At 45.6% G+C, this 26,707-nt stretch overlaps 1 protein-coding gene across 1 annotated transcript in view; it reads right to left on the bottom strand.

Annotated features, from left to right (window-relative positions):
• Positions 1 to 13,814, bottom strand: part of MYBPC3 (myosin binding protein C3) — a 109,070-nt gene extending 95,256 nt beyond the window's left edge. The window contains exons 1-2 of the mRNA XM_083164396.1: positions 13,707 to 13,814; positions 5,597 to 5,857 (exon numbers count right to left, since the gene is read on the bottom strand). Of these exons, the coding sequence (XP_083020522.1) occupies positions 5,597 to 5,857; positions 13,707 to 13,731 (286 nt within the window). The 5' untranslated portion in view covers positions 13,732 to 13,814. The remainder of the gene's footprint in view (positions 1 to 5,596; positions 5,858 to 13,706) is intronic.
• Positions 13,815 to 26,707: the final 12,893 nt, after the last annotated feature.

Here is a 26,707-nt window from a genome sequence, read left to right as displayed (position 1 = left end):
GCATTTCATTTCCATAAGTGTTGGAAGTCATCACAGTAACAGATTGGAAACAGATGAAAATGGCCGTCATTACTATACGATGTGTATAGGAATAACCATCATCCTCATCTGTCGCCAATTGAATCACAGAATGATTTGAGTGTAGAACTTCCAGACTTGGTAAATTCCAACTTCAAGGAAGATTAACTTTTTGGGGCAGTACGGATGGTGTAATGGTTAGCATTACTGCATTACAGCACTGAGGTCATGGGTTCTATCCCCACCATGTGTTATATATAGTACGGCAGTACGGATGGTGTAATGGTTAGCATTACTGCCTCACAGGGCTGAGGTCATGGGTTCTATCTCCACCATGTGTTATATATATGGAGCAGTACGGACGGTGTAATGGTTACATTACTGCCTCACAGCGCTGAGGTCATGGGTTCTATCCCCACCATGTGTTATATATACGGGGCAGTACGGATGGTGTAATGGTTAGCATTACTGCCTCACAGTGCTGAGGTCACGGGTTCTATCCCCACCATGTGTTATATATACTGGGCAGTACGGATGGTGTAATGCAGGGGTGGGGAACCTTTTTTGTGCCAAGGGCCGTTTGTATGGGGAAAAAATCCTTCGGGGGCCATATGTAAAAATGTCTCATGGTGCGTACACACGGGTGCAATTTCAGCACATATCGCTGGGAATATGGTTGCTGAGCGACCATATTGCCAGTGATTTGTGTGTGCTGTCGGCGATGAATCGCCGGGTGCGCACTCCCGTGTGCAGCCCCTGATGGTCGCTGGTCGCAGGAGCTTGATCCTGCGATCAGCTATTTCCCTGCCTCTTCCCCCAGCAGAGTCTGCTGATTATCAGTGACCATCTCTGGTCGCTGATGAACAGGAGAGACACTCAGCAATATATTGCTCAGCAATATATTGCTAGCAATATATTGCTGAGCAATATATCTCCCCCGTGTGTACGGGGCTTTACAAATTGTCCTGCTGCAGCAATCCCACGCTTCGGCGGCTCCCGTTGAATAGGACTGACAGTCTCCAGATGCTGTTGATTAAGAGGAACCTTGCGAGAACTACCGACCTCTCGAGAGAATTCCCCTCTACTTGACTCCCGGCAAAACCACCTGGTGGGTAGGAGGGCCACTCAGACGGCTCTGGGGGCCGCATACGGCCCCAGGGCCTGAGGTTCCCCACCCCTGGTGTAATGGTTACATTACTGCCTCACAGCACTGAGGTCATGGGTTCTATCCCCACCATGTGTTATATATACAGGGCAGTACGGACGGTGTAATGGTTAGCATTACTGCCTCACAGCGCTGAGGTCATGCGTTCTATCCCCACCGTGTGTTATATATACGGGGCAGTACGGATGGTGTAATGGTTATAGCATTACTGCCTCACAGCACTGAGGTCATGGGTTCTATCCCCACCATGTGTTATATATACGGGGCAGAACGGATGGTGTAATGGTTAGCATTACTGCCTCACAGCACTGAGGTCATGGGTTCTATCCCCACCGTGTGTTATATATACGGGGCAGTACGGACGGTGTAATGGTTATAGCATTACTGCCTCACAGCACTGAGGTCATGGGTTCTATCCCCACCGTGTGTTATATATACGGGGCAGTACGGACGGTGTAATGGTTATAGCATTACTGCCTCACAGCACTGAGGTCATGGGTTCTATCCCCACCGTGTGTTATATATACAGGGCAGTACGGACGGTGTAATGGTTATAGCATTACTGCCTCACAGAACTGAGGTCATGGGTTCTATCCCCACCATGTGTAATATATACGGGGCAGTGCAGATGGTGTAATGGTTAGCATTACTGCCTCACAGCGCTGAGGTCATGGGTTCTATTCCCACCATGTGTTATATATACGGGGCAGTACGGATGGTGTAATGGTTAGCATTACTGCCTCACATCGCTGAGGTCATGCGTTCTATCCCCACCATGTGTTATATATGCGGGGCAGTACGGACGGTGTAATGGTTATAGCATTACTGCCTCACAGCACTGAGGTCATGGGTTCAATACCCACCATGTGTTATATATGCGGGGCAGTACGGACGGTGTAATGGTTATAGCATTACTGCCTCACAGCACTGAGGTCATGGGTTCAATACCCACCATGGCCCTAACTGTGCGGAGTTTGTATATTCTCCCCGTACTTGCGTGGGTTTCCTCCGGGTACTCCGGTTTCCTCCCACAATCCAAAAATATACTGGTAGGTTAATCGGCTCCCAAAAAATTAACCCTAGAATGTCTGTGTGTGCGTGTACATGTGGTTGGGAATATAGACTTTAAGCTCCACTGGGGCAGGGACTGATGTGAATGGTCAAATATTCTCTGTACAGCGCTGCGGAATCTGTGTGCGCTATATAAGAAACTGCTAATAAATAAATAATAATAAATAACTTTTTAGGTATTTTAAGATTCTATTAATTGCTTTCCAGTTCTGTTTCCCATAATGATTGGCAAATTGTCTCCCTCTGCTTACTGTGTATGTCTGATTGACTCAAGCCTCCCGTCACAGAGGTCAGGAAATCCCATCCTACGACAGAGATACGAGGCTTCTTCCCACCCCCCAAATGGTGGCGACCCCTTCCCACACCTAAAATGCCATGATACTGTTAATCAGTGATAGCCTGATGCTGGCCTGTAACCTATGCTGCAGGGCCCCTCACGCACATGCTTAAACGCGTGTTTTGCAATGCTAGGTTCAGGTGCAAGCACACCTGAATGGCCCCTAGTGTCGGACTGAGGCATGAAGGGCCCACCAGGGGAATGCAGTGATAGGGGCACAGCTTTAGGGATATAATATATATAAAATTCTAGTACACGGTCTGGAACCTGAGATAAGGACTAGCTGTGAGGGGCCTGTAAGGGAAGACAGATAGATATGGACTGATTGGAGAGACAGAGCAAGAGAGAAGGACTGAGGGATGAGGGGGAGAGAAATGAGGAGGATGCAGTCCTGCTGCCACCTGCCATTGCCACCATTAAGTCGATCCCGGGATTGAAAAAAAAATAGCTTCGGGATTGGCATCCCTAGCTGGAATGCACTATTTAATAACCGTGTATTGCACAAAAACGTACACACATTTCCACACTCAATGAAGTTGAGGAAATGGCTGCATCATTGGACTGATTAATACAATGGTTAGGTTATCTTGCATCATGTCCAGCCGATCATCTTATTCATAAAAAATAGATATACTGGGAAAGGATATTTCACCATGGGGCCACTCAACATTCCTAGCGCTAAAAATAATGTTAATCAACCACAGTCAGAGTTTATTTTGAGACTAGTGGCAACATCGGAGATGAAAGGCAGAACATACTGTAGACATATTTGAAGAAGAAGAAGGAGGAGGCAGCTGGGCAACCAAGAGGAATTTGGGATCCAACAGCAATAGATCGAATGGGAGACAATATGTATTTCAGCAGGTGAGAAGGTACAAGTTGTAGCTCTCCAAGTAAATGTTTGTCCACCACAGATGGAGTTTATTTTAAGCCAAGTGGCATCATCGGTGATGAAAGGTAGGGGCTATTTAAAGAAGAAGTCAACTGAGGAACACTGAAGAAGGAGGTGGAGCTGACGGAGGTGGGAATACAAGACATAGAGGACAAAGAGTAGAGGAAGAACGTAGAAAGAGGACGTACAGGAGATGAAACTCCCCTCCATGTTTCATTGAGAGCCGCCCTTGAGCCAAAGGTGGAAATGGGTCATCGTGACACCATTTACAATGTGACTTTGAAATGACTTTTCTTGAAGGACTAGGCTCGGAGCGGTAGCACAAGCAAAAGTAGGGAAACCATGGATGGAAATGCGTCATGTGCAGTTTTATTACATTGTTATTCGCAGTTTTACCATTTTCTGTAGAATCATGTTTTTAAGACTATCTTACCATTAGATGCTCAGTAAAATATATCATTATATATCTGTCATGGAAAACAGAGGAGTATTCTGCAGAACTTCAGGGAGGTTTCCAAATTATTCTGGATATTATTAATAGTACAGAAAGTAAAAGGAATATTCCGCAAAAGAGGAACTTAAAGAGTTTATGATGGCGCAAGCAAGTTTATTGGTCGATGCACTCAGTTCCTGCAAGGAAAAAAAATCTATTTACACCTCTGGCCCCCAGTAACTTCCTTAAATATTCCCTTCCACTTTCATAACTCTCTTTGGTCCAAAAAGCTGTGGCTTTAGAGCTGTATTCTGCACTAGAAGATGGGGAAAATTAACCTTTATCCTGCACTCAGCTGGGGTGGGATAGTAGGTGAAGGGGGGAAGACATTGTTTCATCTCTAGTCAGGAGAGATGACCAAACCAATCAATTATGTATTTGTTATCAAACTCTGAAGCTAATAACATCACCAATAATATTGTCTATGCGGCACTTGCAGATCTACAATCCAAATAATATTGCCTATTTGTATACTTTTGGAATTAAGTCCTAACACAGGCTTGCCTACCCTCCCGGAGTTGCTGGGAGGCTCCCGAAAATCGTGTCCCCCTCCCGGCCCCCCCCCGGGAAGGTCGGCAATACTCCCACATTTGCCAGGCAGCCCCCGCACCCTCCTTCTGTGCCGCAATAATTACCGTTTTTTTGTGGGTCCGCGGCAAGGGGCGGGACTAAAATGACACAAATCATTTTAGCCCTGCCCCCTACTCGAGGACCCACGAATCGTGCCATGGCTTGGGGGTGGGGCTTTGAGTCATCAGCACCGTCCCTGCCCCCCCCCCCCCGACCTGGAGATCCGGCTGTCCTCTCAGGGCTTCTCCCGGAGAGGCTATTTTAAAAGTCGGCAAGTATGCTAACACTTAAACGTTTGAAATTAATTTGATTCAAACATCTTGGCCATCTTGTGCGCACTTCTTCTGACGGCGCCGGGCAGGGGGAAAGCTGCTTAATGTGTATGCACTGAGTGGCTTTCCCCCCAGCGATGACAGCGGTCATCGCTGTCCATACACACTGGGCATAATCACTCCGTGTGTATGGACCTTCAATTCCTTTCCAGTGAACCAGGAATCCAATCTGGGTATCTTGCAGGGTTTAGTCCTTTAAATTACTAAGAACATCTTGTTTCTTCTACCTAAAATTTCACATGTCTTGGGGTCAAATGACAGCTGCCAAACATAGAACCAAGTGCTCGCTCAAAATCACTGGTGCCTCACAGTTGGTAGATCATATCTCCTGGTGGTATGGGTCCATAGAACTAATTTAGGGCTTTTAATTTAGAGGGGTCTTGCCAGGAGATACCTTATACTACAGTATAAGCTGGTACTGGAGATATCTGTTTATGAACCGCTAAATCTATGGTTTCACTTTCTGGGGGCCTAGAAGATTACAAATACCCTCCTAATTATGAGAAAAATCTGGTTTATTTCTACCTTGTTTTGGCTTTGAAGGCCTCTAGGCTAGGAGAAAGTCTTGTCCATATAATTATAAAAAAAATATACACATCAGATTTTTTTTTATTTTTTTTAGCAGATAATAAAATGATTGTAATTGTACACATATTTAGGAAATAACCCTCACATACATTTTGGCCAGAAGATACTAGTGTGTAGTGTTGTGTCTTACCTGGCTCCTTCACTTTGAGCTCAAACTTCACCTTCGAAGTCCCAGCAATGACAGCATAAACGACCTCATCCTCAGCGCTCGCATTGTTGATGGTCAATGAGTGGTTTTTGCCATCCACTTTGATGCTGTACTTGTCACTAGCACCAATGTCTACATTATCCTTCTGCCACTTAACCTTAACTCCGGCTTTCTCTGTCTCAGCATCGAAGGTTATGGAACCGCCAACCTGTACTTCTCCAGATTTCGGCTTCTTGGTAAAAGCTGTGTGGACAAGGAGCAGATAGCATTGGCGTCATACAGTGCTATGAACACATACAGAAAATGTCCGTGTGCCACTTTATGGACAATGTAGTCTCCATCCGCTCCTGGTCCTCTCTTCCAAGACCTAACGGTTAGGGGTAAATCTAGTTTAGAGTGTTAGTGCCAGACATGGCTCTGCATATTAGTGTTAGTGCCAGATACGGCTCTGCATATTAGTGTTAGTGCCAGCTACGGCTCTGAATATTAGTGTTAGTACCAGATACGGCTCTGCATATTATTGTTAGTGCTCGATACGGCTCTGCTGGTTTGCATATTAGTGTTAGTGTTAGACATGGCTCTGCACATTACTGTTAGTGCCAAATACGGCTCTGAATATTAGTGTTAGTGCCAGATACGGCTCTGAATATTAGTGTTAGTGCCAGCTACGGCTCTGAATATTAGTGTTAGTACCAGATACGGCTCTGCATATTATTGTTAGTGCTCGATACGGCTCTGCTGGTTTGCATATTAGTGTTAGTGTTAGACATGGCTCTGCACATTACTGTTAGTGCCAAATACGGCTCTGAATATTAGTGTTAGTGCCAGATACGGCTCTGCATATTAGTGTTAGTGCCAGCTACGGCTCTGAATATTAGTGTTAGTACCAGATACGGCTCTGCATATTATTGTTAGTGCTCGATACGGCTCTGCTGGTTTGCATATTAGTGTTAGTGTTAGACATGGCTCTGCACATTACTGTTAGTGCCAAATACGGCTCTGAATATTAGTGTTAGTGCCAGATACGGCTCTGAATATTAGTGTTAGTGTTAAACATGGCTCTGAATATTATTGTTAGTACCAAATACGGCTCTGCATATTACTGTTAGTACCAGATACGGCTCTGCATATTACTGTTAGTACCAGATAGGGCTTTGCATATCACTGTTAGTACCAGATAAGGCTCTGCATATTATTGTTAGTGCTCGATACGGCTCTGCTGGTTTGCGTGTTAGTGTTAGATACAGCTCTGCATATTAGTGTTTGTGCCAGATATGGATCTGCATATTAGTGTTAGAACCAGATACGGCTCTGCATATTACTGTTAGTACCAGATCCGGCTCTACACATTACTGTTAGTACAAGATACGGCTCTGCATATTACTGTTAGTACCAGATACGGCTCTGCATATTACTGTTAGTACCAGATCCAGCTCTGCATGTTAATGTTAGTAACAGATATGGCCCTGCATATTACTGTTAGTACCAGATATGGCTCTGCAAATTAGTGTTAGTACCATGATACGGCTCTGCATATTACTGTTAGTACCAGATACGGCTCTGCTGGTTTGCATATTAGTGTTAGTGTTAGACATGGCTCTGCATATTAGTGTTTGTGCCAGATATGGTTCTGCGTATCAGTGTTAGTACCAAAAATGGCTATGCATATTACTGTTAGTACCAGATACGGCTCTGCGTATTAATGTTAGTAACAGATATGGCTCTGCAAGTTAGTGTTAGTACCATGATACGGCTCTGCATATTACTGTTAGTACCAGATAAGGCTCTGCATATTATTGTTAGTACCAGATCCGGCTCTGCATATTAATGTTAGTAACAGATACGTCTCTACATATTACTGTTAGTACCAGATCCGGCTCTGCATATTAATGTTAGTAACAGATATGGCCCTGCATGTTACTGTTAGTACAAGATATGGCTCTGCAAATTAGTGTTAGTACCATGATTTGGCTCTGCATATTACTGTTAGTACCAGATACGGCTCTGCGTATTAATGTTAGTAACAGATATGGCGCAGCAAATTAGTGTTAGTACCATGATACGGCTCTGCATATTACTGTTAGTACCAGATAAGGCTCTGCATATTATTGTTAGTACCAGATCCGGCTCTGCATATTAATGTTAGTAACAGATATGGCCCTGCATATTACTGTTAGTACCAGATACGGCTCTGCAAATTAGTGCTAGTACCATGATACGGCTCTGCATATTACTGTTAGTACCAGATATGGCTCTGTAAATTAGTGTTAGTACCATGATACGGCTCTGCATATTACTGTTAGTACCAGATACGGCTCTGCATATTACTGTTAGTAACAGATCCGGCTCTGCATAATACTGTTAGTAACAGACCCGGCTCTACATATTACTGTTAGTAACAGATATGTCTCTGCATATTACTGTTAGTACCAGATCCGGCTCTGCATATTACTGTTAGTACAAGATACGGCTCTGCATATTACTGTTAGTACCAGATCCGGCTCTGTGTATTACTGTTAGTACCAGATACAGCTCTGCATATTACTGTTAGTACCAGATACGGCTCTGCGTATTACTGTTAGTACCAGAAATGGCTATGCATATTACTGTTAGTACCAGATACGGCTCTGGGTATTAATGTTAGTAACAGATATGGCCCTGCATATTACTGTTAGTACCATGATACGGCTCTGCATATTACTGTAAGTACCAGATACGGCTCTGCGTATTACTGTTAGTACCAGAAATGGCTATGCATATTACTGTTAGTACCAGATACGGCTCTGCTTATTAATGTTATTAACAGATATGGCTCTGCAAATTAGTGTTAGTACCATGATACGGCTCTGCATATTACTGTTAGTACCAGATATGGCTCTGCATATTACTGTTAGTACCATGATACGGCTCTGCATATAACTGTTAGTACCAGATACGGCTCTGCGTATTACTGTTAGTACCAGAAATGTCTCTGCATATTACTGTTAGTACCAGATACGGCTCTGCGTATTAATGTTAGTAACAGATTTGGCTCTGCAAATTAGTGTTAGTACCAGATACGGCTCTGCATATTACTGTTAGTACCAGATATGTCTCTGCATATTACTGTTAGTACCAGATATGGCTCTGCATATTACAGTTAGTACCAGATATGTCTCTGCATATTACAGTTAGTAACAGATATGGCTCTGCATATTACTGTTAGTACCAGATACGGCTCTGCATATTACTGTAAGTACCAGATATGTCTCTGCATATTACTGTTAGTACCAGATACGTCTCTGCATATTACAGTTAGTAACAGATATGTCTCTGCATATTACAGTTAGTACCAGATATGGCTCTGCATATTACTGTTAGTACCAGATACGTCTCTGCATATTACAGTTAGTAACAGATATGTCTCTGCATATTACTGTTAGTACCAGATATGTCTCTGCATATTACTGTTAGTACCAGATATGGCTCTGCATATTACAGTTAGTACCAGATACGGCTCTGCATATTACTGTTAGTACCAGATACGGCTCTGCATATTACAGTTAGTACCAGATACGGCTCTGCACAGTACTGTTAGTACCAGATATGGCTCTGCATATTACAGTTAGTAACAGATATGTCTCTGCATATTACTGTTAGTACCAGATATGTCTCTGCATATTACTGTTAGTACCAGATATGGCTCTGCATATTACAGTTAGTACCAGATATGGCTCTGCATATTACTGTTAGTGCCAGATACGGCTCTGCATATTACTGTTAGTACCAGATACGGCTCTGCATATTACTGTTAGTACCAGATACGGCTCTGCATATTACAGTTAGTACCAGATACGGCTCTGCACAGTACTGTTAGTACCAGATATGGCTCTGCATATTACTGTTAGTACCAGATACAGCATATTTGCCTTGACACCACATATCTTTCTATCTCTGTCACTGAGGCCTGTAACGCTGCACAGAATAAGCTGTTCTCAGCATGAAGTTGGGCCCAGTGTCTTTCAGGCCCATTATAGGCCCTGCTTCTATTACGTATACAGTATATCAGTTCTTTTATATACAGCTGCCTATATTCTAGATTCATTTTTCCTTTAATCAGAAATAATATACATAGCTAGATAATGTATATGCCAATTTTGCATGACAGATCCTGAAGGTTTCCCAGGTAACAGTCACATGACCCTTGTGAACATGATTTCCGGGGTAGGAATTGTCCTAGACGATAACTCATCTCTACAAGATGCATTCAGTACTCAGATTCTTCGCTAAAATCCAGGCAAAACAATCAAAAAAATAAATTGAGCCTGAATATCGGCGGTGCGTTGGTTTAAATAAAATAAATGAAATAACAACATAAATGTAAAAAAATAAATAAATCAAGCTATCAATTAAGTGCTCATCTCTATATAGGTGACACTACCGTACACATCGGAATGTAGGGTATCTAGACGGCTGGCAGACAATGTTTAGGTCAACAGTCAAAAGGTTGACAACGGGATGCATCCACTATACCGATGCCGGCATCCCAACATCATACGCAATGTCGGCACTGCCGAGATGCTCAATGGTGAGTAAAGGGGCTTGTTAGTGTTATGCCAGGGATGGGGTGGGGGCTTTAGGTTTAGGCACTAGGGTGGAACTTAGGGCTAGGCTAAGGGTGTGTGTGGGGGGGTAGGGTTAGGCTGCTGGGAGAGAGGGTAAGGGTTAGGCACTTACAAGGGGGGCTTGGTCTGGCTGGGGGGGGGTTAGGGTCTGGCTGTGAGAACGGAGGGTTACGTGAATAAGCTTACTTACTCAACTTACTTTGCCTATGTCAACATTTTCCCAGTGTTTCTCTTGTGCACGTCGATCTTTCGGGGTCGACCGAGAAATTGTTCAGAGGCGGAACTACCATTGGAGTGGCAGCTGCAGTGCACAGGTCGGGGCCCCTGAGCACTAAGGGGGCCACCAACTGTTTTTCCCAGTCACACTCTGCCTTCCTCTGCCTCTCAGTGGGCCAGATGCACTAAGCTTCAAAAGTGATAGAATGGAGAGTGATAAATAATCAACCAATCAGCTCCTGCCTGACGTATTTCAAACACAGTCTGCAACATGGCAGATGGGAGCTGATTGGCTGGTGGTTTATAACTTTTCATTTTAGCACTTTTGAAGCTTAGTGCATCTGGCCCCCTGTCACCATCTGCCTCCCCCTGTCACCATCTGCCTCCCCCTGTCACTATCTGCCTCTCCCTGTCACCCATTGCCGTGTTGCATATTGTGAACCTGGGTCGCCGTGGAGGACAGGTCCCAAATAATTATATTTTTCCACCTGAGCACACCACCCACAAGTTCTGCCACTGTCATTGTAGACCTGCTATATCACACCCAGGATCGAGTAGGCCCTAAATTCTGATTGCACCTATCAAACTCCTAACAACCTGGCTCATCCTTATTCCTAGGAATAAAAACCATCGCACGGAGCAAAAACAGAATAATAAATGAAAAATGGAGATTTCATGCTACTCTCTCTACCTGGATTGCTTCCAGTATAAAATCAGAAGTATCTTCCATAAACACTAATGATTGACACGTGTCAGGAGAGGTTGACGGTCTGGGTAACATGAGTTTATATTAAGCATAAATGATTGCCAGGGTAACTCCATTCCGGGATGCGGTCATTTGGTCTATAGCATTATGGTCGACAGTAATTAGGTCAACACTATTAGGTCGACATGGTTCTAGGTCGACATGGTTCTAGGTTGAAAGGCCATTAATTCGACAGGTCATTAGTTCGCCATTGTCTAGGTCGACATGGAGTTTTTCACTGTTTTTTGAGCCGACATGTGCCGACAGGCGGTATTTCATGCCCTACCATCCACTAGGGCGTGGTGGGAGAATAAAATAGTGTGCCGAGCGCAGCAAGGCGAGTGATGCGAGGGGATGCGGTGCACTTTAAACTGTGTCCATGTCGACTGTGTTGACATTCAGGTAAAAAAAACGGATGTCGACATTTTGACTGTCGACCTAGACAATATCAAACTAACGACCTGTCTAACTAATGACCTTTCGACCTAGAACCATGTCGACATTTTCCCATGTCGACCTAGACCCATGTCGACCTTTTCACATGTCGACGTAATGGTGTCGACCTAATGACTGTCGACCATCATGGTGTAGACCAAATGATACCAACCCTCTATGTGTCTCCGGGACCATATGCCACGGACGTCCCACAGATACACTGCATACAGCAATCCTCAGGGGTATAGTGCTGTGAGCTATATATGACTGGAAGAAGCGTCTTGTAGGATGCTATTAATACAGGCTATTTATAAAGCGCTCACATTTTCTACAGCCCCTTAGAAAAAGAATACATGCATGTACAGAACACGGTGCCGCACATATCCCCGTGACCCAAATAAAAGATTGGACAGAACTGGAAGCGAATGAGAAATCTCCACTTTATCCATAGATTTTAGCTACAAAAGAAACCCCATAAATCTGAGAAACAAAAAGTTTCTGAAAACAAAAATAGAGTCAACGGTAACGCAAACCACCGCTGCTTCACCAAAGTTCCCCGCAGCTGCCTAACACTGGGTTCTACATTACTTGGGACAAAGGGGAAAATGTACTAAGATGGGATGTCTATTTCAGACGGGATGTTGCTATTGGCAACCAATCAGAATTCACTTCTAATTTATTTATCACCTTCTAGAAGATAATAGATTGTATCTGATTGGTTAACATCCCATCTGATATAGAACTCCCATCTTAGGGGGTTATTCTAGTTCACTCTTTCTGACAAATTCCTTCTTAGATGGACAAAACCATGTGCACTGCAGGTGGGGCAGATGTAACTTGTGCAGAGAGAGTTAGATTTGGGTGGGGTTTTACTTCAAAGTGAGATCTATATTGCAGTGTAAAAATAAAGCAGCCAGTATTTACCCTGCACAGAAACAAAATAACTCACCCAAATCTAATTCTCTCTGCACATTTTACATCTGCCCCACCTGCAGTGCACATGGTTTTGTCCATCTGAGAAGGATTTTGTCAGAAAGAGTGAACTAGAATAAGGCCCTTATTCATTTTCCCCCAAAATAATCGAATACTTAGCAGTTAACAGGGTACGTAATACCTATAGTTATAAATATAAATACAAAAAAGTAGAATTTAGTTTCAGTGTTAATCCTTGTTCACAATGTAACACCAACCATGACCGAGCTGGTTGTTGTAACAGACCAGAGTTTGGATGAAATAGTTTGGAACCCAGGTATACTGTATGTACCTATGTGCCAAGGAAGTAGGGTACTAGGTATACCTGCAGAATACCCCAAAATACAGGGCCAGCAAGCAATTAAAGGGGTATGGGTAAAAAAACCGGACCGGACAGGACCACACGGGGAGGCTGTAATCTCCCTTTCCCCATGTCCCTGGTGAAAGCTATCACAGGGACCCCCCTGGACGGGACACCTCCCGGACCGGACACTACAAGCTCCGGAATGTGAGTTTGATGTCCAGTCCGGCGTTCCGGGGTCTTGTCCAAGTCGGGTTTTTACTTAGTCCCCATATAAAACCTATCGTTGGCCCTGCGTCCAGCTCAGAATGCTTTAATTTATAATAGCAACAAGCTCAGTTATACTTCACGTTATTTTGAGTGTCATCTATCCATCTAATGCTGGAATGTCAGTAATCCTTGCAGAGCGTACATACAATGATGCTTGTAATAACATATTCGCTATCCCAGCATGCTCCTGGAGCACATATACCTGTGAGATAATTGAGAAGGCTACAGCTGCTGTATTGAAATACACCGGAATCTCACGGTTCATTAAATATAATCTGATTTCGTCGATCCCGCCACTGGATTCTCCTTTAAACCCTGCCTGAAAGTCATGTGAAAGTCATTCCTCTCAGCCCACAGCGATGTGCCCTATTTCATCACCATCCTCCTGACAGATTAGGGTTTATCTATTCCGCATGCATTGTTATTATTATTTATTCATACCGTCCTCATTAATCACATGATCACCTCCCGCTTATCCCAATAATCACATGATCACCTCCCCGCTTATCCCATTAATCACATGATCACCTCCCCACTTATCCCATGTACCTGTTTTCTTAACAGGCTCTGGCATCCTGGCTTAACCTGGAAGAAACACCCAGAAGATGAGTCCAAGCTGCAACAGGACCAGCCCAGTCTACGATCCAGACTGGTATGAAGCCGTTTGGTTTTGCAGACCCCTTAAAAAAGTGTGTTAGGGAGAAACCCTGAGTGCTCCACCCCCCACAGTCTCTCCTGTTGTCACAGTCCTGTCACCTTCTCAGCAGCAGACCTCACTTGACAGGACATATCAGCTGGGATATATATAGCGCTGAGCTGCCAGTGCCTTGTTGTTTGACCTCTGGTCCAATTGGTTTGCTACTGTCCAACATGCTGTGCCAACCATTGTTCTTGCCTCACAGTAATGGTCTGATGGCACCCAGTCTGCTCTCTCAGGGTGCTCTGCTCCTGGATCACTGTGGTCAGTGTAATGTAGGGTACACACCAGGACGACCCGCTCACGATGCACATCGTGAGCGGGTCGTCAGTGTCTCGTCCGACCCGCTCACGGTGACGCGGGGTGGCACGACCCGCTCACCATGTGCACCGTGAGCGGGTCCGATCCGATGGCGACCCGCACCCGGCTGTATGGTCGTCATTGAGATCCTACCTGCAGCAGGTAGGATCTCAATACCGACCGACCCGCGGGACCGCGCATCGGATCGGTATCGGTCCACACCAGGACAGAAAAGGGTCCAATCAGCACACAATCTACATCCAATTGGTCGGAATTGGATCTAGATTGAGGGGATCGGGCCCTAGTCGTCCTGGTGTGTACCCAGCATTACATTCTATGGGTGAGATGTATTCAGCTGAAAATGCGGTAAAATCCCAGTTGTACCGCATATTATGTATTAAAACCCGGCCCCACCGATACCGCATAGAAGAGTATCGCCGCTTTTGGGTGGCGATAACCTATAGAAGCCTATGGGCTTCTTTTCGCCGCCCGCCGCAACCCTGTTGCCTTGCCGACCCCCCTCTCCTCCACCCTCCAGCTTACCTTCTTGCAGGTCCTCCTGGACCCCGGAAGGTAAACCCCTCCTCCCCCTAGCAACGCAGCCGGACGGCCTTCCAGTTGCAGGGGGGGGGGGGGGGGGAGGTTCCGGGACAGCCACGCTGAGCTGTTCCGGCTGCAGGGGAGCAGTAGGCGGCTGGGAGGTGACGCATACCCCTGTACAGATATCGCGGGGGGCCTCCGTCACTGCACCGCCATGCCAGTCGCATATGTTAGTACATATGTTAGTACATGTTAGTACATATGCGCTGGCATTGCAGTGGGGGCGTGGCGAAGGGCGGCGATGTATATTAATACATCCCGCCCTTAGTCCTTGCTGACTGAATGTATGGATGTGTGTGTGTGTGTGTATATATATTTAAGAAAAAATACCCAGCGTAAAAAAGTCCAAATGTCCTTATTAGAACCAAATTAGAGTCCACATATATATATATATATATATATATATATATATATATATATATATATAAATCATCCTCACCTCTGAGGTGAAGTACCTCCAGTGACCACTGGATGCCACCTAGCAGACCAGATTACTCCTTAACAGAAAGTGAAAGCAAAATGAAGCGCAGCATCAAGACACAAGTTAGCTATACTGCATCTACAAGGTCTCTCCAAGGCAAAGATTCCAAAGCAGACTGGGGTTTCGGTGTGTGCTGTTCAAGCTCTTTTTAAGAAGCACAAAGAAACTGGCAATGTTGTGGACTGTAGCCGCAGTGATTGCACAAGGCGAAAGTGCATCAGATCGACACATGCAATAGGTCGACGTGAAAATGGTCGACATGGGTTCTTCACTTTTTTCCCACCAAAAAAGGTGGGTTTTCAGACTTTACTATGCAAGTGGGCAGCCAGCTCAGTGAGGCAGGGGGGTGGGGCCTCCGCTGGAAGTAAAAAGGGGTGGAGCAACGGATGAAGCAATCTGTTTAGGGGCATGGCCAGCACGACCGCATCACCTTGGTCACACCCCCGCCATGCAATGCCAGTATTTCAAGCACTGTACAGTGGTGGCTGTGGCAGTGGTGGCCCGCCGAGGGGTGTTGCAGGAGGTTGCCAGCGTTCTGGGAGGCTTGCCCCAGTTTCCGAGGGCCCAGGAAGGGGGACACGATTTCCTGGACCCTCCCAGCCATTCCGGGAGGGTGGACACTGTTTTGCTTATTCGTTTATGTACTCTGTAATTGGGCGCTGCGGATCCCTTGAGACCCCAGATAAATAAAGGATAATAATAATGATAATGATAACAGTAATGGTGATGGGGCCGGCAGGTGGTTCCATTTTATTTTAAGGCACTATTATAGAAATAGATTCTTTCTTCTGACCTGCAAAACATCTACAGCAGGTCAGCATATTGCAATGAGTACTCATTATGCCTTGTAGACAGACGGGTATTCTCTCACCATGCTTATAAAATGATCCCTTATGCAGATGTTCCCTTTCTGCTTCTCAGTGCCCAGATAAGGACGCCAGGACCCAACTCTGTCCATCCGTGACACTGGGGCAGCTACCAGGAACCCTTGAATCCTATCTGAGTACACATTCTTTGCTGTCCTTTGTGACCTTCAGAACTCTGAGATCAGAGGAATGACTCTGAATAAACAGAACAATGTACAAGAGTGGCTGTCAGCAGGGCAGCCATCAGGGGGGGACTGTGGGGACTGCAGTCCCGGCCCCAGACAGAAAGGGGGCCCAGGACCAGAGTTTATAAAGTATAATACTGTATGTCACAAACAAAGTTCACATTTCCCTTGAGGCAGTGGGTTTTTAGAAGGGGGTTTTTTAGAATTGGGTTTCCAAATGTAATCCAAAAACTCCCACTCTGCAGCACATTGGAGTAAGCATGGGAGTCTGGGGGAGCGGTAACAGCCTAGAAATTTGGTCTTTTTATACACTGGATACTGTATGGAATACAGCATTAATATTTAACAGTACAGATGGTCTATAGTATCGGCTGTTTCAAACATTTAAATAGGATAAGTGGTCCGGAAAAGGTTAAACATATCATAATTAATAAATATACAAAAATAATAGAACCAGTACTGCACTTTCTAAGCTCACAATCTCCCACTTCATTGTAAGGCTCCTGTCTCTTCCTCCTGGCAGCTGCTCTCTGGTCGATTGTGCTGTTTGAGGGCTCAGATCCACCCATACAGTAAATGTGGTAGAAGAAGCTGGTACACTGGGCATGTGCAGCAGCTCTGCTCTGTCCCTTACACTGCATGGTGTGGTGGCAGCTGTATTGTTCACATTATATACCAGTGCTATTGTTGTCATAATTTAGGGCAGTTGCCAAGATGAGGTTTTTTTTTGGGCAACCAGATGACCATTGATGGTTTACCTGTCGATTTTCATCCATTTCTTTGACTGACTGGCCCCCGGCACAATCAGAACATGGGGGAGGGGCATCACAGGTGTTGGGGGCCTGGCTATGCTCTGTGTCCTGGTACTTTAAAAAAAACAAAACATTGGTTTTGCTGTTCCATCGATGGATAGAAACCATCTGGTTCTCCACCATCGATTGAAAATGGATTTAACATCGGCCATAAACCATCTATGATTTCGAAGCATCGATGGTCAATGGCCATCCCTAGTCTTCCCAGGCATTCCAGGTGTTTGAGAAAGGGAAGGAGGGCCCTGCCTATTAGTCCCTAGCCCCACAATTTCTGATGGCAGCCCTGGCTGTTAGGACAGGATTACTGCTGGGCTTCTACCATGTATTATTACTGTACCAGATGCACTAACCTACAAAAGTGGTAAAGTGGAGAGTGATAAACAACCAGCCAATCAGCTCCTGTCTGACATTTTTCAAACACAGTCTGTAACAAAGCAGGTAGGAGCTGATTGGCTGGCTGTTTATGACTCTCCATTTTATCACTTTTGAAGCTTAGTGCTTCTGGCCCTTTATTTGTCTTTCCCTTACGTGTGAAGCCAGTTGTAAATGATAATGACAATGCTGGGATTGCCTTGTGTAGTACGTGCATTGAAAATGCTGTGACACATTGCACTCCCTATGTGATTAGTAATGTGTTTTGCTTACCCTGATTGTTACATTTTCCGGTGCTTATAAAGATTATGTAGTTTACAGAAGAGGTTACACTTTAGAACGTTAACATAACTTGCCAGCCCCGCCGTTCGTTGTTCTGCGCGGAGGGAATTTTATTTGCAAGCCTGGGAGATTAAAGAATTTGCCTTTGATCCCTCGCTTTGATCTGAGACTTAATAAGGGATTTTTGGAGTGTCCTCTGTCAGCGAGAAGTTATTTGCTGCGCGGTGCAGCCGAGACATTCAGAGGGGGCTGAAGCCGGCAATAAGCATTTAATGGTGAATATAGTAGTATCGATAAAGAAATATAAGTACAGGCTCTGATGGTCTTTTTCATTTATTTTTATAAACAATCGTACCCTAAGTGGTTTTATGACAATAAATTCATGTAGCACCAACATATTCCGTTGCACCTTACAATTGGGAAGTAATAAAAGTAATAAAACTAGACTGGGTCAGAAATAACAGACAAAGGGGCAGGGGCGCCGATTTATGTTTTTGCTGGTGGGTGCTCAAGGGGGCATGGTGTTTAGGGAAGGGGTGTGGCCCTGCAATGGGCCCCCACAGACCCCCCCCCCCCCAATTGTCCGGGACAGTGGCAGGCGGGGATCCCGGCAGCGATCCGCCCGAAGCGTTGCTCCACGGGGGGGGGGGGGGGGGGGAGCTGATGCGGCGGCGGCACTTACCTCCTTCCAGGGGGAGTCCTGCTCAAAGAGACTCCCTGACATAGCAGCAATCTCCCTCTCTTCCTCATTAGTCTACCAATCTCCCTCATGTCACCTAGCCCACATTACACTGTTACATCATAGTTACCTCCCCTCCTGCAGGAGACTCCCTGACATAGCAGCAATCTACCTCTCTCCCTCATTAGTCTACCAATCTCCCTCATGTCACCTAGCCCACATTAAACTGTTACATCATAGTTACCTCCCCTCCTGCAGAAGACTCCCTGACATAGCAGCAATCTCCCTCTCTCCCTCATTAGTCTACCAATCTCCCTCATGTCACCTAGCCCACATTACACTGTTACATCATAGTTACCTCCAGGAGCGCCCCAGGCGAGTCGGGGTGGGGGCGCCCCGGTGCCGGGGGGGGGGGGGGTGTACCTGTCCTGCGGCTGTGTATATAAAGCTTGCGGCGGCGGCAGCGGGGGGTCCCTGCAGTCAAGAAATAACGAGCGCTATCCGCCTGGCTACGCGGAAGCGCTTCTGTTGTGAAAAAACTGGCCGCACGGCGCACGCTGATTGGCTGAATCTCAGCCAATCAGCGTGCGGCCAGTGTTTCCACAACAGAAGCGCTTCCGCGTAGCCAGGCGGATAGCGCTCGTTATTTGTTGACTGCAGGGACCCTAGCTGCCGCCGCCGCAAGCTTTATATACACAGCCGCAGGACAGGTACCCCCGCGGCACGGGGGGGGGGGGGCGAAGTGCCGCCCTCCAGCGGCCGGCGCCCTAGGCAAATGCCTAGATTTGCCTAGTGGTGGCGCCGGCCCTGGTTACCTCCCCTCCTGCAGGAGACTCCCTGACATAGCAGCAATCTACCTCTCTCCCTCATTAGTCTAGCAATCTCCCTCATGTCACATAGCCCACATTACACGGTTACATTCTTGGGAAAAGAGGAATGCGAGACAGACACATTTACATTGAATCATCAGCACCATTTCCCAGCACTTTACCAAGTATATCATCTCTTACTAACTGCTTTGGGGCTCATCTACATTTGGATATAGGTCATTTTAAAAGGTTCCTCTCAGAGGTAGCAGTACACACCCACGCTTCTAGGTGCCACGTTCACAATGTCTTTTCACAGTCTCTCCATATATGGAACTAGACACGCCCTTTTAGTGGAGCATGACACGCCCCCTCAATGGGGCGCTGTGCAACATTCTATTACCATCTATAATCTCCCTGAAACTAGTTTTCAAAAGTAGGCAAGTATGCAAAGGGGTCGATTCTATTAGACGATAATGTACGTGAAGTAGTGTTGGTAATGTTGAATATTTGGGGCATGAAGTGGGTAGTGATAGTGAATGGTAGTGATAGTGAATGTGTTGAGATACTGGTGGTAATAGCTTGGCTTCAGTGATGTAGAGATAACATTGGTTAATGTTTAGGCGCGGGTGATACAATTGTTTGACAGGAGATCTGCATAATGTGTCACACATTGGGGTTCCTCCAAGCCATATTACTGGACTTGGCTCGTGGTCATACCTCCCAACTGTCTTGCTTTCTGCAGGACTGTCACTTTTTTGGGGATATTCCCACATCCCACCTGGGACCGGCAGTGTCCCACAGTGGGAGGGGGGGGGGCAATTGGGAGTCCCCTTTGTCACGCACTGCGCAGTGGTGGGGCTGGGGACATGGCTTGAAGCTCACAGAGCCCTCACAGCAGCAAAACGGCAGCGTGGCCCCGCAGAATGAGTCGATTCGTATGTCATGCCCCCTGTTGCCAGGCCACACCCCCAAATTTCAACATCCTACCCCAGCAAATCAAAAAGTTGGGAGGTATATATTTGAGTTCCTGAGGTTCACGTCTGCCAATCAGCTGCTGCCAATCAGCTGGCTGGTTTGCATACTTACAGAAGTCATCTTCCTATCACCTGACCGTTTACCACCACACAGATGTTGCTCTCTGATCATGTGATTCATTCAGCCTATGAGGTTGAACTATTTAAAGTCGCTCTGGCAGTTATCCCATTGCCAGAAAATGTTTTTTCCTGAAGCCTGTTTCCTGACAAAGGGGTCTATTTACTAAGCCTTGGGGTGAGATAAAGTACCAACTAACCCGCTTCTGACATTTTTCAAACCCATCCTGTAACATGGCAGTTAGGAGCTGGAAGAACCCTACCATGCATGCATTACACAGAGGACCTTATTTTAGTCCACACGCAAATTTTGCAGCATTGCATATGGAATAAGAAAGGTGGCAGAAAAGCAATGGGCGTTCTTGCGCGGTGGCTATGAGGTGGCTGGTGGTGCTCACTTCATAAAAAATAGAGTTCTACCAAGGGTACAATGCCAGAATGTTTGGGTCACTCATGAGGGGGTAGGACCAATATAACACATTTCTATGCAAATCGCATCATATTGGTCCCAACCCCTCACAAGCAACCCGTGAATTCACAGTGAGGGGGTGGGGCCTAATGATGCAGTGCCGGGTCCCGGGAACACCACCAGCTACCCCTTTTACACCGCCGCAAAAACTCGGATTAGCCGCGGGTCAGACTCGGGTCAGTGTAAATGGGTCAACCTGTGTCCCTTTACACAGGATTTCTACCTAGGTCCTGAACTGGGCTGAACAAGGACAGGACCTGAGTAGAGGGCAGTGTAAATGGGTACTCTGGGTCATCCGAGCCGGCTTCTTTTTACATCAATGAGGGAAGCCCGACCTCCGGACCGCAGCGTCTGCAGGTTGGATGGGGGACGCACACAGCCTCCGCTGCAGACAGTAGTGGAGGCAGGGAGGAGGTTAATGGATGCCTGTGTGTGGCATCCATTCACCTCATGGATGAGGGCTGGGGGGGGTGCACGGGGGCTGGTGCAGCCCAGCAGCTTACCTTGGTGCTGGACTTGCCCCCAGCATGGTGGCCGGGGCCCAGCGCGGCGATCAGCAGGCGTGCAGAAGAAATTTGCCGGTGTAAAAGGTACCAAACGCCGGGTTGAACCCGTGTTAAAGCTGGGTCCAAAAGCTTGGGTGCGACCCGGCGACATTTCTCTCCTCTGGGTTTCTCTCAGAGGGAAAGTTATAGGACATGTATGAGTTAGAGGACTGTCATGAGCATGTAAATGGAAGCGGCTGCATTTACAGACGCACAGTCACAAGCTAAGGAGACCATAGTCAGACTGCAGCACTGCAGCTGCCAGAGGATCGGTGTGACTGATGGTGGTGGGGCAGCATGAACGGTGTAATGGTTAGCATTACTGGCTCACAGCACTGAGGTCATGGGATCTATCCCCACCATGTGTTATATATATACGGGGCAGTACGGACGGTGTAATGGTTACATTACTGCCTCACAGCACTGAGGTCATGGGTTCTATCCCCACCATGTGTTATATATACAGGGCAGTACGGATGGTGTAATGGTTATAGCATTACCGCCTCACAGCACTGAGATCATGGGTTCTATCCCCACCATGTGTTATATATACGGGGCAGTTCAGATGGTGTAATGGTTAGCATTACTGCCTCACAGCACTGAGGTCATGGGTTCTATCCCCACCATGTGTTATATATACAGGGCATACTGGGGCAGATGTATTAAGCCTGGAGAAGAGATAAACTGGAGATAAAGTGGAGATAACTTATATATACGGGGCAGCTGAGTTTGAAATATGACAGTTGGGATCTGATTGGCTGGTGCGTTATCTCCTTCCAATTTATCTCCAGTTTATCTCTTCACCAGGCTTAATACATCTGCCCCACTGTACCTTACAGACGGACTTACTCCTAGCTCATACCGAGGTACTCATTGTCAGTGGCGGATTCAGGGGGGGGGGGCACCTGGGCACGTGCCCCCCCTGTCATTCATTTTGTAGCTGAGGACCAGGGCTTTCCAACGAGCCCAGCCCCGTGTCTCTAGCCCCCCGGGAACCAGAGATATCGCCTGGCAAACCTGTAACGTTTTTTCCCATAGGATAATATGGGACCCGTCAATTCCGACCCCCACCCGGTTCCGACGGTTGCCAGTCCCCCCCCTGGCATCACAGAAGCTTGTGTTTGATCTTATTCAATTCCAAATCGCTGGGCCTTCAATATGATACCAGGCTGGTTACGTGTAAACTAATTTTTTTATTTTTGAAATGTAATTTCATGGCTGTTCGTGTTCTTTGAGGGCAGATTACTCTGGAAGCAAACGTTCCAGTTTCACGGGACCAAAATCATTCAAAGCCCACTCAAAAGTTCTTCAATATGATACTTGTCTCATGTAAATGGATCAGTTGGTTCCGAAGATATAGCCGGTTAAATGAGATAACTGGTTAAAGGGGGGGAGGTGTGGTTTTCTCTCCCCCTCACACCAGAAAATGCAGGGACTAGGCTGGTGTAAAAGGGGCCAACCTGGGAATGCATTTTCTGGTGTGAAAGGGGTATTATTTCAAATAGCCGGGACCTGCAGTGCTCTGAATACAGCAAGGCTCTGCCACTGTCAGTGGCTATCACTTCTGCCTGGCGGCTGTCCCCCATTTACCGCGAGCATGTATTCCCCTTGGCAATGAGCATGTAATCCCACATGGCAATGAGCATGGAACCTCTGGCAATGAACATGGGACCCTTGGCAATGAGCATGTAGATAAGCAGCACTTATGTAGCATAATTTTTAATAGGCATTATGGTGTTTGACATAATACATAATGGACATAATGGCGTGTAACTTAACGTGTAATGGACATTATGGTGTAAATGTTTAATGCGCGCCTTTGGTGGACAATGTTCCTGTTTATGAAACGTATTGTGAATTTTGGCTTAAACTGTGTGGCATTATGTGAATTCTGGCTCAATCCGTGTGGCATTATGTGAATTTTGGCTCAATCCGTGTGGCATTATGTGAATTTTGACTCAATCCGTGTGGCATTATGTGAATTTTGTCACAATCAGTGTGGCATTATGTGAATTTTGGCTCAATCCGTGTGGCATTATGTTAATTTTGACACAATCCATATGGCATTATGTTTATTTTGGCTCAATCCATTTGGCATTATGTGAATTTTGGCTCAATCCGTGTGTTATTATGTAAATTTTGGCTCAATCCGCATGGCATTATGTGAATTTTGACACAATCCATGTGGTACTATTTGAATTTTGGATCAATCCATGTGGCATTATGTGAATTTTGGCTCAATCCGTGTGGCTTGATGTGAATTTTGACACAATCCATGTGGCATTATTTGAATTTTGGCTCAATCCGTGTGGCATTATGTGAATTTTGGCTCATAATAATAATAATAAGTATAATGGGGTCTAGTATTTTGTTGCATAATGTGTAGAAGTTGTATATGGTGTTGTACACTACACTCAAGGACACGCCCCCTGTTGAGTGGCCACACCCCATTTTCCAGAGCGCGCCTTCGGCGCGCGCACAACTACGTCCTTCACTTTTGTCACCATGGTGGGCCTGCGTACTTTAAATGCCAGGGCCTATTTTTAATCCCATTCCCACCCTCTCTCTGCTGCTCTCTTAGCATGTACACTGGCACCACTAACACCGCCCCTCCCCCATCTAAACCCTCTTTTATCATGGTGCCCCCCCTGTCATTTTATCCTGGATCCGCCCCTGCTCATTGTGGTGATGTATTACGGTGTGATCTCATATGTGTATGATTATACTGTACCTTACAGACGGACTTACTCCTAGCTCATACCGAGGTACTCATTGTGGTGATGTATTACAGCGTGATCTCATATGTGTATGATTATACTGTACCTTACAGACGGACTTACTCCTAGCTCATACCGAGGTACTCATTGTGGTGATGTATTACAGCGTGATCTCATACGTGTATGATTATACTGTACCTTACAGACGCACTTACTCCTAGCTCATACCGAGGTACTTATTGTGGTGATGTATTACAGTGTGATCTCATATGTGTATGATTATACTGTACCTTACAGACGGACTTACTCCTAGCTCATACCGAGGTGCGCATTGTGGTGATGTATTACAGTGTGATCTCATACGTGTATAATTATACTGTACCTTACGGACGGACTTACTCCTAGCTCATACCGAGGTACTCATTGTGGTGATGTATTACAGTGTGATCTCATATGTGTATGATTATACTGTACCTTACAGACGGACTTACTCCCAGCTCTTACCGAGGTACTCATTGTGGTGATGTATTACAGCGTGATCTCATACGTGTATAATTATACTGTACCTTACGGACGGACTTACTCCTAGCTCATACCGAGGTACTCATTGTGGTGATGTATTACAGTGTGATCTCATATGTGTATGATTATACTGTACCTTACAGACGGACTTACTCCCAGCTCATACCGGGGTACTCATTGTGGTGATGTATTACAGCGTGATCTCATATGTGTATCATTATACTGTACCTTACAGACAGACTTACTCCTAGCTCATACCGAGGTACTCATTGTGGTGATGTATTACAGCGTGATCTCATATGTGTATGATTATACTGTACCTTACAGACGGACTTACTCCTAGCTCATACCGACGTACTCATTGTGGTGATGTATTACGGTGTGATCTCATATGTGTATGATTATACTGCACCTTACAGACGGACTTACTCCTAGCTCATACCGAGATACTCATTGTGGTGATGTATTACAGCGTGATCTCATATGTGTACGATTATACTGTACCTTACAGACGGACTTACTCCTAGCTCATACCGAGGTACTCATTGTGGTGATGTATTACAGCGTGATCTCATATGTGTATGATTATACTGTACCTTACAGACGGACTTACTCCTAGCTCATACCGAGGTACTCATTATGGTGATGTATTACAGTGTGATCTCATATGTGTATGATTATACTGTACCTTACAGACGGACTTACTCCCAGCTCATACCGAGGTACTCATTGTGGTGATGTATTACAGCGTGATCTCATATGTGTATGATTATACTGTACCTTACAGACGGACTTACTCCTAGCTCATACCGAGGTACTCATTATGGTGATGTATTACAGCGTGATCTCATATGTGTATGATTATACTGTACCTTACAGACGGACTTACTCCTAGCTCATACCGAGGTACTCATTATGGTGATGTATTACAGCGTGATCTCATATGTGTATGATTATACTGTACCTTACAGACGGACTTACTCCTAGCTCATACCGAGGTACTCATTGTGGTGATGTATTACAGCGTGATCTCATATGTGTATGATTATACTGTACCTTACAGACGGACTTACTCCCAGCTCATACCGAGGTGCTCATTGTGGTGATGTATTACAGCGTGATCTCATATGTGTACGATTATACTGTACCTTACAGACGGACTTACTCCTAGCTCATACCGAGGTACTCATTGTGGTGATGTATTACAGTGTGATCTCATACGTGTATAATTATACTGTACCTTACAGACGGGCTTACTCCTAGCTCATACCGAGGTGCTCATTGTGGTGATGTATTACAGTGTGATCTCATATGTGTATGATTATACTGTACCTTACAGACGGACTTACTCCTAGCTCATACCGAGGTACTCATTGTGGTGATGTATTACAGCGTGATCTCATATGTGTATGATTATACTGTACCTTACAGACGGACTTACTCCCAGCTCATACCGGGGTACTCATTGTGGTGATGTATTACAGTGTGATCTCATACGTGTATGATTATACTGTACCTTACAGACGGACTTACTCCCAGCTCATACCGAGGTACTCATTGTGGTGATGTATTACAGCGTGATCTCATATGTGTATGATTATACTGTACCTTACAGACGGACTTACTCCTAGCTCATACCGAGGTACTCATTGTGGTGATGTATTACAGCGTGATCTTATATGTGTATGATTATACTGTACCTTACAGACGGGTTTACTCCTAGCTCATACCGAGGTACTCACTGTGGTGATGTATTACAGCGTGATCTCATACGTGTATGATTATACTGTACCTTACAGACGGACTTACTCCTAGCTCATACCGAGGTACTCATTGTGGTGATGTATTACAGCGTGATCTCATACGTGTATAATTATACTGTACCTTACAGACGGGTTTACTCCTAGCTCATACCGAGGTACTCATTGTGGTGATGTATTACAGCGTGATCTCATACGTGTATGATTATACTGTACCTTACAGACGGACTTACTCCTAGCTCATACCGAGGTGCTCATTGTGGTGATGTATTACAGTGTGATCTCATATGTGTATGATTATACTGTACCTTACAGACGGACTTACTCCTAGCTCATACCGAGGTACTCATTGTGGTGATGTAT

The sequence above is a fragment of the Crinia signifera genome, chromosome 11 (assembly GCF_055691185.1).
Source record: "Crinia signifera chromosome 11, ASM5569118v1, whole genome shotgun sequence".
NCBI lineage: Eukaryota > Metazoa > Chordata > Amphibia > Anura > Myobatrachidae > Crinia > Crinia signifera.
Note: the sequence above shows the minus strand (reverse complement) of the source record. Positions and strands in the feature narration are given on the sequence as shown.